Source organism: Nelusetta ayraudi, unplaced genomic scaffold (genome assembly GCF_046127955.1).
Source record: "Nelusetta ayraudi isolate G7.1 ecotype Tasmania unplaced genomic scaffold, CSIRO-AGI_Nayr_v1 ptg000020l, whole genome shotgun sequence".
Lineage (NCBI taxonomy): Eukaryota > Metazoa > Chordata > Actinopteri > Tetraodontiformes > Monacanthidae > Nelusetta > Nelusetta ayraudi.
In genome coordinates this window covers 1,700,521-1,715,440 of record NW_027466070.1, presented here as the reverse complement: position 1 = coordinate 1,715,440, position 14,920 = coordinate 1,700,521, and the positions used below count along the sequence as shown (strand labels likewise).

The 14,920-nt window shown below is 47.1% G+C and overlaps 2 protein-coding genes across 3 annotated transcripts; one reads left to right on the top strand and one right to left on the bottom strand.

Moving 5' to 3' along the window:
• Positions 1 to 61: 61 nt before the first annotated feature.
• Positions 62 to 10,775, top strand: apba2a (amyloid beta (A4) precursor protein-binding, family A, member 2a). 2 transcript variants are annotated; one of them, XM_076027329.1, is made up of 12 exons: positions 62 to 247; positions 2,304 to 3,645; positions 4,069 to 4,185; positions 4,317 to 4,356; positions 4,452 to 4,597; positions 5,498 to 5,584; positions 5,721 to 5,906; positions 6,087 to 6,266; positions 7,277 to 7,489; positions 8,269 to 8,388; positions 8,488 to 8,628; positions 9,925 to 10,775. In XM_076027329.1, exons 2-12 carry the CDS (start codon positions 2,335 to 2,337, stop codon positions 9,994 to 9,996), a joined length of 2,613 nt encoding a protein of 870 aa, XP_075883444.1. In that variant the 5' UTR covers positions 62 to 247; positions 2,304 to 2,334; the 3' UTR covers positions 9,997 to 10,775. The 2 variants fall into 2 exon arrangements, with proteins under 2 accessions (XP_075883444.1, XP_075883445.1); XM_076027330.1 differs by having other exon boundaries at positions 63 to 247; positions 4,320 to 4,356.
• A 705-nt stretch (positions 10,776 to 11,480) lies between these two features.
• Positions 11,481 to 14,264, bottom strand: duox2 (dual oxidase 2). The gene is made up of 7 exons (XM_076027149.1): positions 14,097 to 14,264; positions 13,938 to 13,995; positions 13,693 to 13,827; positions 12,748 to 12,955; positions 12,242 to 12,456; positions 11,951 to 12,144; positions 11,481 to 11,595 (listed from the first exon to the last, which is right to left on the bottom strand). Exons 1-7 carry the CDS (start codon positions 14,241 to 14,243, stop codon positions 11,584 to 11,586), a joined length of 969 nt encoding a protein of 322 aa, XP_075883264.1. The 5' UTR covers positions 14,244 to 14,264; the 3' UTR covers positions 11,481 to 11,583.
• Positions 14,265 to 14,920: the final 656 nt, after the last annotated feature.

The window sequence follows — 14,920 nt, the reverse complement described above, 5'->3', positions numbered from 1 at the left end:
TTTATTTTTCTCAAATGATCTGGCTTCGTTACTGAAATAATACGTTTACGTGTTGACCAGCAGGGCAGTGAGCAGCACCAGTGGGCAATGGGCGCACGATGGGGAGCGTATTATTCTACACAGGTTCCTGGGCTGCTGTGCGGCTTTTATTCAAAAATCACCATTCCGGAGAGCGACCTGATCTGATGTGATCAGCGCACGGGGCGTTCTTGTTTTAGCAGTAGGACGGACGGCAAGACCGATGTCGGTGAGTTTCGCTCGGAATCATCTGATTATAAACGTGTCGGAGGGGGAAAACGAATCTTATTGAGATGTATCAGGGGCCTGTAAGGCATCCGACAACAATGCTGCCGGCGCTCGTCTGGTACAACATCAGCCCATTAAGTGGATGCCAGCACGGTGCAGTCCGTGCTTCCAATCAAGGTCGATGTGAATTGCGGGATATTGTTTTCTAAGATGTTGAATCCATCATCATGTGTGTGTGCATATGTGTGTGTGTGTGTGTGTGTGTGTGTGTGTGTGTGTGTGTGTGTGTGTGTGTGTGTGTGTGTGTGTGTGTGTGTGTGTGTGTGTGTGTTTATGTGTGTCTGTCTGTGTGTGCGTGACGGCAAGCAGGCAGCTCCATGACGGTCACAACATATCAGATTATCGTATCGATACTGCGAATGCGGCGTCCACTTTCCGGGGGGAAGGAAACCGAAGCGACCACAACATCCCCTCCTGCAGCTGCCGCACTAGTTCGGCGGATGTGGGGAAAAATTAAAAAAAAAATCGCACCGACATAACACGCCAAGGGCAGCAGCGCAGAATGCGTGCAAATCTCATTTGGAAAAAGCCAACACGCCCATAACGAGCTCTATTGTTTTTAATTGGCATTTCAGCACCATGGAGAGGTCACGATTAGGCCCCGCGTTTCATGTTGTGGGAAAAACGAGCGGGATTAATGCCATAATCCCGGAACCATCATCTGATCATCACAGTCGGATTATCTGCGTGTTTAGTGACCCAAATCACACCCAAAAGCACGAGACCAAAAAACAGCGCAATCAAGCTGTTTTAGCCTCGAGGACTAAATGGTTCCTGTCCCCGGGGACCACCAGACCACTTTGTCAAATGCGAATGCTGTCATATATTTAAAAAAAAACAAACAAAAAAAAAACAAAAACAAAAACAAAAATGAATTAATTAATTCACCTTTGCAACAGACTCATAGCAGCCTTTCCTTATTTCAGATGTGTAACTCGTCCAGATTAGATGTGTGACAGCAAAACGTTTGTTTGTTTCGACCTGGAGAATTCTGTCTATGAAAGCTGTTTGTTGGTACCATGGGTCTGTGCTGCCGTTAAATAATTGAAGGGCGGCAACTGTCATTTTGCTCCATGAGTCCACCAGCCAGTCCCCCTCAGTCCTGTGCATTCTTAATTCAAAGCATTAAACACAAACTGATAAGAATTGAAACAATTTCAAGAGAAAGACAGAGAACATCTTGTGCTTGAAAAGCACATCTGATTTTCCATCAGATGTGATTTTATTATTACTGAGCTGTCTTATTTGTGACTTGTCACCTAAGATAGGCTGTTGTGGTGTTGCGGTGCGATTCACATGTCAGTGGGATGATGTATACCGGCTCACAAATGGTTTCCTTCCAGGACCTATAGGACATGGATCATAAATCCCGTGGCTACACCATCCACATCAGATAAACGCTTTAAGGATGAGTTTGCATCTGTGAGTTTATTGTCATTGGAAAGGTTCTCAAGATTCTGTGTGAGAACATTTTCACGTGTGTCGGGTTGAAAGAGTTTTCTCTTCAAATCGGGGGATTAAAACAGATTAAAAAAAGAAAAAAAGAAGAACATTCATGGACTGGGAAGCTGTCCTTGCATCCTTGAAGCAAAACCGGACTTGATGTCACGTGTGTGATTAAAGTGGCACTGAAGTTTGATTTAATTATTGTACAATTATAGTCCAAATGTTTGTAGTAATACGAAACGGAATCAGCAGTGATGTGTGTTTGAAGGGCTTGGGAGATTTGTCATATTCTATTAACCTCCTTCCAACACAGCTGCTGTAACTTCTCCCTGGTATTTAATCAATTTGTGTACCTGTGGAAAGATCAAGGGCCATTGCCTGTTACAGTTATACATGGAATAATAAATACACTAATTGGATAGATTCAAAGAATGCAGTTCATCAAAAGAATAGAACAAAAACATGAATAGAAAAAAAATTATATGAAAGTACAAATACATCTGATTATTTATTTATTTATTTCAATGTTGTTTATGTCTCGATGTCTGCAGGGTTGAGAGTTGTGGTCCTGAAAGGCCAGTTATGGCTCATGGAAAGAGGCCAGGATCGATCTCCAAAACTCTGGCCCTGGACCCTCCACCGAGTCCCGCTGTGGCTGCAGGTGTGGCGACGCCGTCTCCTCTAAATGATGGCGAGAATGCCCAGCTGACCTCCCGGGCTGCTGCCAACCGCTACTGCACCGGCAGCGAGGCCAGCCAAGTGGAGGACATGGAGGACGCCTGCTCCGAGTACGACAACGTGGGCTCGGACGTGGAGCAGGACTACGACGAGGTGCTGCACCTGAACCGGGAGGGCGTGGTGGAGGGCCGGTACTACAAACAGTACCGTCCCGAGGAGGGCGGCTACGCGAAGCGCACCGATGGCGATGATGCGGGTGAGAACCAGGCGGCTCTCAGACCTCGGCACAGCTCCGAGGTGGGCGAAGGCTCCCAGCCGGATCCCAGACCCCACAGGGGCAGCCACTGCTCCAGGCCGCCCTGTGGCCCTGCTGCTGGCCTGGAAGCGCTGGATAAGGGCCAGGAGAACAGGTTCTTCTTCAGCGACGGCGAAGAGATAGAGGAGGTGCTGGATGGGGCCAAGTTCATCGAGGACCTGGAGGAGGTGGAGAGCGGTGCTCCAAGGCAGCGGGTCCTTTATCAGAGCAACGACAACAAGCAGATTAGAAAGGGTGGCGGGGAGAGGGAGAGGGTGGGCGACGCTGCCGTCGCGAGGCACCACGGTGTCCCAGCAAGCAGTAAGAAGCCCGAGTCCTCCCACCCCACGGCTTCAAAGGAGAAGGAGAGGCAGGGCAAGGGGCGAGGGAGGAGGGCGGCCGGGGAGGATGCGGCGCGCGGGGTCTCCGGGATCAAAGGGTGCCCGGGCAACGGCTTTGAACAGCGGCCAAAGGCACCGTCGAGGGAGGGCAAGAAGGCGGCAGCGAGGACCAAGATGAGGTCCGGCCCTGGCAGGCAGCAGCATCAGCAGCAGCAGCAGCCACCACAGCAGCAGCAGCAGCAGCAGCAGCAACAGCCACAGCAGCAGCAGCAGCAACAGCAGCAACAGCCACAGCAGCAGCAGCAACAACAGCAGCAGCAGCAGCCTCCTCCGCCGCACCGTCACGCCCACGCTCAGGCGCCTGTCAACAACCGGAAGGCCCGGCCTCCCAGAGAGGCTCCTCCTCCTCCCTGTGTTCCAAGACCCGCCCCCTCGGCGGCCACCGCCAACGCCGGCCTGGACTGTGACGACCCCCGGCCTGTCAAACCCCGGCAGTCTCCTCCTGAGAGGGCGGAGCCACAGAGGGAGTCTCCGGAGGATAGGCCAAGGCTGGAGGAGAGGCCACCACAGGAGAGCCAGGTGAAGAGAACACCATCCATCCATCCATCCATCTTCCAGACCCACTTCCTCCTGCACTCAGGGTTGTTGGGGGGGAGGGGGGGGTGTAAAAAGAACACATTCTGAGCAAAACTCTTCGCAGTCTGGTATCCAATCAGTTTCCTCTTCAGTGTAGCAAACCCAGGCAAGCTGCCCTGCATTGAACACTAAGCATCCCTTTATCATGCCAGCTGATTCTAGTTAGTCCAACTCTTGAAGCAGGTCCTCTACCTGAAGCCGTTTTTTCCCCCATCACCTCTGCCAACAAGGGAACGACTTCAGTTCGAGTTCTTCCCTCTGTCGTGCCTGGTTTTATCACAGGGACACTTGTTAGCGAATCATTACATGCTGAACCATCGTGTCCACATGCACAGGAATCCAATAAAAAAAAGTTTTTGTACGCAGCAGGAGGACATGAAGCCCAGCGCTGCTGCGGAACCTGACGCTGAGCTGCAGCTTCCTGACAGGCCTCAACCTCCGAGACCCGACCACATCCCCGCAAACCAGACTGACACACTGCAGGTCCATATTCTTCCTGCAATTCAGCCGTGTTTAACCTATAAAATCCTGTTTCCTCCTTCTCCATCTCTCATAGTTTGTCGTGAGTCATTTGTCTGATCAGTCTCCTCTGTTTCTAACACCATTTTTTTAAGAAGACGCAGGAGGCCGCTGCCTTCCCCAGCTTTGAGGACGGTAATCAGCTCACATTAAATGGTTGAATTATTATTTCTTTTGGACAATTTTTGACACACATGTGATCTCACAACGTGACCCCTTTCTCCAAACAGTTCCAGGTCCTTGTGAGCCTGAAGACCTGATCGACGGGATCATCTTTGCTGCTAACTACCTTGGCTGCACTCAGGTCCTGTCTGATAAAAACCCCTCCAAGTCCGTCCGCATGTCCCAGGCGCACGAAGCCATCGGCCGCATCAAGGTAATCGGGCCCCACGGCGTCTCCTGTTGCTGCCCCATCAGCATCTCAGTGATGTTTCTGAGTCCCGCTAATATTGCGACATGTTTGAGGGGGATTTTGGGAGGAGTTGTGTCGGGAAGACGCTCTTCAGTATCTGGTGTTGAACTCAATCTGGGATTCATGCCAGCGGATGAGTTTCCTTCTCAAGTCGTCGACGCGCCAACTGCTGAGTCCAAAAATCTTGGCCACGTTTGCAGTTTAAGTGTCCAAATTCGGGACTTTTGATATCACAGCGAAGCACTTTGTCGCTGGCAGAGCTTCGCAACTCCTCGTGTGGAGGTCAATTTGCATCTTGGTCGATGAAGGAGATCTTGCGGTGTGTGTGTGTGTGTGTGTGTGTGTGTGTGTGTGTGTGTGTGTGTGTGTGTGTGTGTGTGTGGCTGAAGTATTTATGGTAAGCTAAGGACTCAGTATATTTATAATCTTTTATGTATAAAAATTACTGCTACCATAAAAAAAAAATCCAAGTAAAGTGAAGAGTAAACTTCAAAAGTCAATTTTTTTTTTTTTAATATAAAACTCACTATACATTTTAAAGAAAATGCTTATTTATGGACTTCAATTGCACATTATTTACATCCACAACAACATTATGAGCAGTTCTCACCCGTCTGCAGCATAAATGAGATAATGACACATACTGACACAAGCGCATTTATCTCGTAGGTCATATCTTCAGCGTTTGCACTCTCTCACTCCTGTTGAAACACAGCTGACCCCTTACTATGCAGTTTGTGTCTGTCTCTCACCACAAGGTGGAGCTGTTGTTCTCGTTCATCTTCATCGCATCACAAAACAACAGTTTCTGCTCTAAAAACAAAAAACAAAAAAAACAAACAAAACCACTGTGCTGTTTTGAAGAGCCAGGACGAAGACGCCCAGATGATGACCGAGGTCGACCTCTTCATCTCCACCAAAGCTGTGAAGGTGCTGAACGCTGACACACAGGTCAGTGTCAGAGTTTCCTCCCCTCACCCCCGCCCGCCTACGGTGTGAGGTCACCGCCGTGAGGCCCAAATTGGCCGGATTAGCGGTGACATCAGCGGTGGGTGATGAGTGTAATTGTTTTTGCTCCGCAACGCAGGACACGATGATGGACAGTGCCTTGCGTACCATCTCCTACATCGCTGACATCGGCAGCATCGTGGTCCTGATGGCTCGCCAGCGCATGTCTCAGGCCTCGTCGGAGGATTTCCCAGAGTCCCCCGACTCCCCCGGTGAGGGGCCCAGCCAGTACAGAATGATCTGCTACGTGTTCGAGTCGGAGGATGTAAGTTTTACATTCAGAAGTTGTTCAGATTGTTGTTGTCATTCACAAAAAAAATCTTCTGCTGTGTGTTCATTAAAAACAGCTGTGATTTTCCTCACACCATGCCGTCGTGGACAATCCTTTTTGTGCTGAGTAGTTTCCCCCCCCCCCCCCCCCAAAACGCTGCCCTTCCCCCGACAGGCGCAGCTCATCGCACAGTCCATTGGCCAGGCCTTCAGCGTGGCCTACAGGGAGTTCCTGCGCGCCAACGGCATCAACCCCACCGACCTGAGCCAGAAGCAGTACAGTGACATCATCAACTCCCAGGAAATGTACCACGATGACCTCGTCCATTTCTCAAACTCAGACAACTGCAAAGAGGTGTGACACGTCTTTTTTTTGGTGGTGGTGGTGACCGGAAAAAAACACACACCTTCCATCCATCCATTTTCAATATCCGCTTATTCCTGAGCTCAGAGTCCTGGTGGTCTGCTGGAGCCTCTCCCAGCTGTCATAGAGTGAAGGCAGGGTGACACCCTGGACAAGTGTGGCCAGTTCATCACAGGGCCACATAGAGACAAACCAAGACATACAAGCAGTCGCACTCACGTACACACCTCTATGGAAAATTTCAAGTTTTCAATTCACCTCACATGCATGTTTTCAGACTGTGGGAGGAAGCTGGAGAACCCGGAGAGCAGTGTTGTTGGGATTACTCCATAAAAGTAGTCCAACGACTGAGTACTGATTATTCCTTTAAAAAGTAATCAATTACTAATTGTTTAAAAAAGTAATAAAAAATGAGAATGTCTTGTTTCCTGCACGTAACGTACAACGAACCTCAATATTCTTTGACTCAGTTGAGATGAACTCAACATAATGTTTGTGTTTCCAGCTACAAATGCAATTGCTGTTCTTTCGTTTGCCGCCGCCATGCTTGTTTTGGTGCGTCGTCCAATGCAATGACACTGCATCACCAATCTGCGACATCACTGTTTTTGGTTGTTTTTCTAAATTTCAGACATTTTGTGCATAATAACATATTTTTAGCTTGCAAAATATTTCATAAAAGTAATGGCATTGTTACTTGATAAAGTAATTATGATATAATTACCATTTTTGCCACAGTAATCCCGTTACATTACTCCATTACTAAAAAAAACAAAAGTAGTTTAATGACACTAGTGGATTACTTAGTAAGAGATTGCTCGCAAACACTGCCGGAGAGAACCCACTCAGAAACGGGGAGAACATGCAAACTCCACACAGAAAGGTCCTAGGCTCGGAATCGAACCCACAACCTTCTTGCTGTGAGGCGGCAGCGCTGACCGCTGCGCCGCCGCGCTTCCAGTTCAAAAGAAAAAGTTGTTGTTTTCTCTGTGCTTCTCCAGCTGTACGTGGAGAAGCAGAAGGGCGAGAGCCTGGGTGTGGTGATCGTGGAGTCCGGCTGGGGCTCCATCCTGCCCACCGTCATCCTGGCCAGCATGCTCAACAGCGGCCCGGCGGCTCGATCTGGGAAACTCAGCGTGGGCGACCAGATCATGTCCATCAACGACACCAGCTTGGTGGGGCTGCCGCTCGCCACCTGTCAGGGCATCATAAAGGTACAAAAAAAAGTCTATTCTATACAGCTGCATAATGACTCCTTCTGGTGCGTTTGTGTCAGCTGACTTACTTTATGGCAGGTCGTCAAGTACACGGAGAGAGAATGTCTTCCGTTTTTTCTACTTTTAACATCCCCTCCTTAAGAATGCCAGAAAGCTCACTCAGAAATGAGTGACCATCTGACTTCATAACTTAGCACTTCTCTCAAATCAAGGTTTAAGAATATAGGTGAACAATACAGAAACAAAAATTAAAAACTAAATGTAAAAACAATCTGCAAAGAAACGTATCAAGTTTCAGAAATAACACACAGTTTTCTTGTGCAGTGTGCTGTAAAGCCGAATTGGCAATATTTATGTCATCTAAATCTAACCTGGAGACGTGAGCTGACTTCTTGTTGCACACGTTGCTCCATCAGATTCACCGTGTGGCTGATTGGTAGCAGGTGTGCATGAGGTGATCAGCTGATCAGCTGCAGCTTCTCAGAAGATCTGCTGGCCCAATAGAATCCAGTTCAATAGGCCAATACAACAGAGCACAATGGACCCAGAACAACACGACAAAATAAGACAATAAGAAGAAAACAGAGATCCAATAATATCTCAAACACACAGACGCTGAGATCAAAAGGCGACCGGTAAAGTTACATTGCACTCATTCTGTTTGACCACCTCATTTTTCACTGGAAAGTAGAGCGTGCGGTGCTTCACCTGCACGCTAAATTTAGATGGCTTTGCAGCGCACGTGTGCCACCAGTTTAATCTGGATCTCGTTCCAGGGTCTGAAGAACCAGGTGAAGGTGAAACTGAGCATCGTGAGCTGCCCCCCGGTCACCACCGTCCTCATCAAGAGACCCGACCTCAAGTTCCAGCTGGGCTTCAGCGTGCAGAATGGCATTGTGGGTAACAGCCAATCAGTCTCAAACAAAAGCATGCTGATTACAGGCGGCAACTTTGCAACAAAAAAAAATCAATGTTTTTGCCATTTCTGACCTCAGATTTGCAGCTTGATGCGAGGCGGCATCGCCGAGCGAGGCGGCGTGCGTGTCGGACACAGGATCATCGAGATAAACGGCCAGAGTGTCGTTGCCATGGCTCACGAGAAGATCGTCCAGACTCTCTCCGTCTCAGTGGGCGAGGTAAGAGGCCAGTCCTTCAGTGACCGGTCAACCACACCCTTAAACCCGGCTGAAGAGCCTCGAGCGAGATCAGCTGGAGGTCTGTTGCAGTTTCTTTTTTTTTTTTTCTTTCCTTAAATCCAGTGCAGCCGACTCACAGGACTTTCAGCTGCTGAGGCTGATACTCTGTAGGACTTTCCACATGTTTGGAAGGTGATTAAAGAACAAGGCAGTCATGTGGTCACTAACCTGGAGGTATCGGTGCCCTTTGTGACATCGGAAAAGGAGAATTTCCAAAACTTTGTTGTTTTGGCTTAAAAATCGTCTTTTTTTTTTTTTAAACCACTGTTTGTCAAGTTTTCTGGCAGTTTGCAGCGAACATGAGTAGCCACACCAATCCGGAGGTCAGCTTGGCAATAAGGGGACAATCCCAATCCCAATGTCATTGTGTGCATGGTCCTCCAATGGCAATAAAAGATGCTACTACTACTACAAGAGGAAGTGACTCGTCAAGCTTTTTACAAAAGGACGCAAAATAAATCCACACCAGCTCCTTCACGGAGATTCAGCTGCTGTTGTACCTGCACAATACGTGGTGCTGATTCTCGCACTATTTGTCCCCACTGCTCAAATCCAATTTTGCTGTTTGACTATAAATCCCCCATTTATGCAACGCTAAGCCAATTTGCTGCAACTTTATAGTTAGTGCACATATAGTACACTGCACTTAATTTGGCCCGTCGCTCCCAGCAGAGCACAGAATCGACCTCAGCTGCAGACCGACTTCCTGCCTCTGCTGCATATGTAATATTATATAGTTTTGACAAAGTTGTGTCAGACTCTTGGATTAATTGTGTACAGTCTGGCAACTTTTCACGGTCACAGCACGGCGCGGACCTTCATCGAGGTCACATTACTTGTTACTTGTTGTTGTTGTAGTTACTTGATCTTGATATAATTACCAGTTTTGCCACAGTAATCACGTTACATTACTCTGTTTCTTAAAAAGTAGTTTAATTACAGTAGTGGATTACTTAGTAATAGATTACTTTGCAACACCGTATCACAATCATAAAAAATAAACAATCAAAACGACATGTGCTGTAAAAATATACAAATATCTATGTAGAAATAACAAAAAAATAAATTTCACAGATATATATATATATATATATATATATATATATATATATATATATATATATATATATATATTAAAGAATAAACATCGTCCAACATAAAATAGACAGCGCTGATGAATAATTAAAAGCTGCTCTCTGCTCCTGCTGACGCCGATCGTCTCTGTTCTTCTGCCAGATCAACATGAAGACGATGCCTGCCGTGATGTTCAGGCTGCTGACCGGGCAAGAGACGCCCATCTACATCTAGAGAGCCGTCACTGGGCAGGCTGCCGGCCGAACGACGAGCGGAGGAGTGGAAGGGTGGGGTGGTGGTGGTGGGGAGGGAGGGCTGCGACGCGGATAATTTATTTTTCTATCATTTATTTATCTATTTAGTTATTTATTTATTTTTTGCTGCCTCTCGTTGCAATGCTGTAAAGAACATCCGGTTCTTGTGTTCAGGTTTTTATCTCTGTCTTACTTTGTCATGATGGCCTTACAATGTGAACACTCTGTAGTACTGTACACACGTTTGCCCGGCGTCGAGGAGAAGTAGCTTTAAGGTCACGATTATTTTCCTACGGAGAGACAAAAAGAAAAAAAATGAGTACATTTATTTTTTATTTAAGTCATTTTTTTATAACGTGTGCGGAGTTCAAGATGTAACTTCTAATGTAAATACTTTGGACTACTCAAGGACTCGGTTTGGACAGGCCATGTTTCCCCCCTCCAGTGTATATGCATGTTATCATAAAGAGAACAACAACAACAACAACAACAACAACATTAACAACAACCGCAGCGGAGCACTGACTGATTGTCAAGGCGGCGCTGCAGCCGATGACAGTCGAGTGTTTTAACGGTACGATGTCACGCTGCACCGCCGCTCGGCCGCGTGTGTTACGGTGTTGCTGAAGGCCAAAGACACATCTGCCTTTCACAGACAAACAGTGTGGGTGACCCTCTGCCAAAGGCTACAGGGCAAGAATGTACCCAAATAGACATTACTGAATGAATGTAATGTTGCGACACGCAAAGAATATAATCTCACCACAAAAAAAAAACCCTTCTCGGTTCTTTGTCTTTCTTTTTTTAATATATGAAATTCAATCCTAAACCTACGTAGAATTTCTAAAAGCTTCTGTAGTGTAATCCATATAGTTTGGTAGCCAGCGTGAATGTTTAACCTAAATCCTTTAGATTTATTTCACACATCCATTTAAAAAAAAAAAAAAAAGCCTCCAGAAAGTGTTTATCTAGACATCTTCCAGGTTGGAAAATAACCTTTTTGTCACGCCCACATTTGAAATTGGCCACGTTCCTTTCTGCCTGCTACGCCAGGTAGCTACAGCTTGGAGTCGCCTCCTTTCGGCAGGCGACTCCCTGGTTAGCCAATATTCTCAGCAGTGTTTTGCTGAGTTATTGTCCTGTTAATCCTCCGTCATCTTCAGGGCGGCGAGCAACAATTGCCTCATCGCCACTGAAACCGAGCTGACTGCCGAATGGAATCCGTTGACAGATTGAAACGGCTTGAGACCAGAAAGACGGACAAGTGAGTTTTACCAGTTGAAATCTCAGGGGAAAAAAAAAGTCAAATGAATTTGTAATGAATTCAGTTCAGTTTGATCGGAGTGGTAACACAGTGTATGGATCCCATACGTTATTTATTGTGCACACAACTACTGCAGCATTACAACGACAGTTACAAATACACCTATTTACAGTAAAAGCACGTAAAAACACAGAACACTCGAAAAGTCTACGCAGTCAGACGATCTGTAGCATATTTGGCAACAACATCTTCAAGTATTGGCTAAAAGAAAAACGCTCCATGGTGGGGAAAACTGGAACATCCTCATAGATGAGTCTGAAACACAAAAGAAAAAAAAAATCCATTTAAAGAGAGGCCAAGGTTTGAACAACAGCTTCAGGACTCTTCTTTTCCCAATCCAAACATAGAAAAAAAAAAAAAAACATATGTTTTGCAAGAAGAAAGGTGCATTGTTCAGTTTTCCAGTGTTGGGATCTGCTCAAGGTTTCAGCCTTCTGAAAGACCGTTTCCTTCTGCTACTGTCACCTCAGTGAGAAGCAATGGTTTGATATGACACTGTTATAAATGTGCATCAGTTAGCTTTTCTAGTGCTGGGACGCCGCTAACTATTTTGGGCCCTGCGGCTAAAAATTGTTTCGCGGCCCCAAACTAAGTGTAACACTCAACTCACCGTAGCTGCTGGCTTCAGCGTCAGGGGTGATATCGTCACTCCGTCCAGGAAGACTGAGTTGAGGTATCCTTCCTCGTGTAAAGCACCCTCATCCTCGTAGCTGTCCACGCCGACGCTGAATGCCTCTTTTATCCTCTCGGGCATCAGAAAGTACAGTGTCACCACCGAGAGTCCAACGAGGGTGCACAGCACGCCTGAAAAACATTTTTTACATTCATAATAGATTTTTTTTTTTTTTTAAATGCATGATTTGGTGCAGCTCTGTTTGTTGTGTTTGCTGCTCGTCTCCACCTGTGGCCAGGGCCAGCCAGAAGGAGTGGCTGTAGTGGGCCTCAAATGAGCCGTTCCCCACGGAGAAGACACACCGCGGCACGTTCATGGTGATGGAGAAGGACGCCGCCGAGCAGAAGATGAAGGCGGCGGTGGCCAGCGTCATGTAGCCAGCGTACAGGACGACCGGCATGCAGAAGAGGATGTTGGCCAGAAGCCAGCAGCAAAACGCTGTCCTAGAGGAGCGGAGAGGTGGGGGGGGGGGGGTGTAAAACGGAGCAGTTTTATTAATTTCCACTCCGGTTCCTGCTTCCATTTCAGGCTGTGGTTATTGAACAGCGGCTTGGGAGAGATGAGGCAGGAAATGGATCTGCGACAGTAAGATGTCGTCTATGTTTCGCAAAGGTGACATGACCTTGGATTTGATGAGTCCTGCTCTTATTTTCATATGATATTTGTGTTTTTATTTCTTTCAGATTACTGTAAAGATAACTGGCAACAAATCACACCGCAGTGACGGTGTTTACCAGAGGGTGGCGGAGGCGTATCGTCCCGAGTGTCTGTACTGGTAGACGAGCCTGCAGGTGCTGCTCATGGTGAACTTCTCGGCCACGTAGAGGATGGGGTTGGGCAGACCTTTCTGCAGGGCCTCCTCGTACTCCTCCTCGATGGTGTCGTGCCAGCTGAACATCTCGTTGTAGTCGATGGTCTCGTTGAACTGGACCACTGGTTGGCCTTGGGGGGGGATCCAGACATTACAGGCCGGCCCTTAATAACATTGTTAAAAGGTGCATGAATCCTGAATGGGTTGCTGACCCAAGCACACACTTTAGGTATACATATATATATATATATATATATATATATATATACATATATATATATATATATATATATATATATGCATATATATGTGCATATACAGATACAGATATATACATAATATACATATTTACAAATACATGTACATATACAGTACATATATGTATCTGTATATATTTATGTATGTATATATATGCGGATACATATATGGATCAATATAGATATACAGCACAGGAACTAATTAATATTTGTGCAACATTATTTAGGGGGAACAAAAATGATCTGTATTGAAAAAAAAGCACGTTGCGTAGTTGTTTTGAAAAGTAAATTATCATTAAAAAAGTATTCAATTCAATTATCAGTTCTTGTCAACGACAGAAGAAAAATGTAACGCGTACAAATACAGCCGTGAGTCAAAGAGGACGCAGTAATACGACAAACCAAAACCACATGCACGCAGACACAAATTAAGCATGAGTCAGGCGCGCCAATCTGAAGCCCTTCAGTCAGAAAACCCAAAATTCTCCACACGCACACACGCACACACACACACACACACACATAACAACAGCATACAAACAGATAAACCAAACCAAAGTTAAAACAAGGGCACTGATGTCAGGGTGGAGTCGTGCTGTTGTTGCACTCACCCTTCAGCGTCACGTTAATGCCATACAGGCCGACGTGCAGGCCCACCTCGGCGCTGACCACGGCGTTGCTGAAGGACTTGTAGGTGGCATTAGTGGCGACCTTGGCTTCGGCCCAGTCGCAGGTGAAGTTGAGGGCTGCAGAAAGACAGACGGACAGACAGACAGACAGACGGGGAGGAGAGCTGTAGCAACCCAACTGTGATTTACCAGACTAACAGTGATCAAAATATTAAGTGCAAACTCACCCACAGTCACCACACCGACGAACAAGCTGATTATTATCCTGAACATCCAGAAAAGCCTCTGAGGGGAAAGAGCAGGAGTGAAATTTTAGGATCTCTTCTAAATTTAGATGGACAAGGTTTGCACCAGGACGCACGCTGCACGCTGCACGCTGCACTCACTGCTTTGCCCCGTATCCCAGGCAGGATGAGCAGCAGGCTGACGGCCAGCACCAGGAAGACCAGGATGATGGTGAGCAGGCGGCCGCTGAAGATGAAGGGGGTCCTTTGTAGGGGGTAGAACGGGTAAATGTCATCGTAGAAAGTCATCTTGCCGGCCAACCTTCCAGCACTAAACGGCACAAACAGAGGAGACAGTGTTACTGGGTGTCGGGCTTCTCGCTTTTCCCCCTGCAGGTGGAGGAAAGTGAGCAGCTCCGGTTCCCCGCTGGAAGATAACGGATTGGAATCAAAGCAAAGACTCGCACAAAAGGAGTGCAACGTGACCACATCTGCAAACGCAGTGCAAACAGCCCCATTTGAATGTGAATCAGGAGAAAAGGTTCAGGTCAAAACAGGTGAAAAGTTTGGAGGAGGGAGGGGGGGAGGGTGGGGGGTGTGGTGGTGTTAGTACTTACCTGAAAGTTTTCCCTGCAAGCACCGAGGAAGAGAGTGAAGGTGGAGGGGACGCCGCGCACCTCTTTTATACCACCTGTCCCCTTTGTGTGACTGAGGAGGAGGAGGAAAAGAAGGAGGATGTTGGAAGAGGAGGAGGTGGATGTGTGTTGCTAAAAGGGGGAGGACAAGAACAAAAGAGGTGTGATCCAGCCGAGGATGGCCGTCCCCCCGTTTGGGCAACTTTGTGAATCACGCTGTGCCACATGTAGCACCTCACCACATCCCTCAGCCTCCACTTGATGCTCCCGCACTGTATGGGCTGCACCACACCTCTGCCTCAGAGTACAGCAGGTAAGACCTTGCCTTCTATTAGTATTTATAATCTACCC

What these genes read in the sequence shown, in the direction of transcription:
- apba2a (XM_076027329.1), top strand. Translation starts at nt 2,335, where the DNA reads ATGGCTCATGGAAAGAGGCCAGGATCGATCTCCAAAACTCTGGCCCTG. An exon ending in ACGTGTTCGAGTCGGAGGAT is followed by an intron (nt 5,907 to 6,086) that starts GTAAGTTTTACA and finishes TTCCCCCGACAG; the next exon opens with GCGCAGCTCATCGCACAGTC. An exon ending in ACTCAGACAACTGCAAAGAG is followed by an intron (nt 6,267 to 7,276) that starts GTGTGACACGTC and finishes GTGCTTCTCCAG; the next exon opens with CTGTACGTGGAGAAGCAGAA.
- duox2 (XM_076027149.1), bottom strand. Translation starts at nt 14,243, where the DNA reads ATGACTTTCTACGATGACATTTACCCGTTCTACCCCCTACAAAGGACC. An exon ending in CTGGGATACGGGGCAAAGCA is followed by an intron (nt 13,996 to 14,096) that starts GTGAGTGCAGCG and finishes CTTTCCCCTCAG; the next exon opens with AGGCTTTTCTGGATGTTCAG. An exon ending in CATTAACGTGACGCTGAAGG is followed by an intron (nt 12,956 to 13,692) that starts GTGAGTGCAACA and finishes TCCCCCCCCAAG; the next exon opens with GCCAACCAGTGGTCCAGTTC.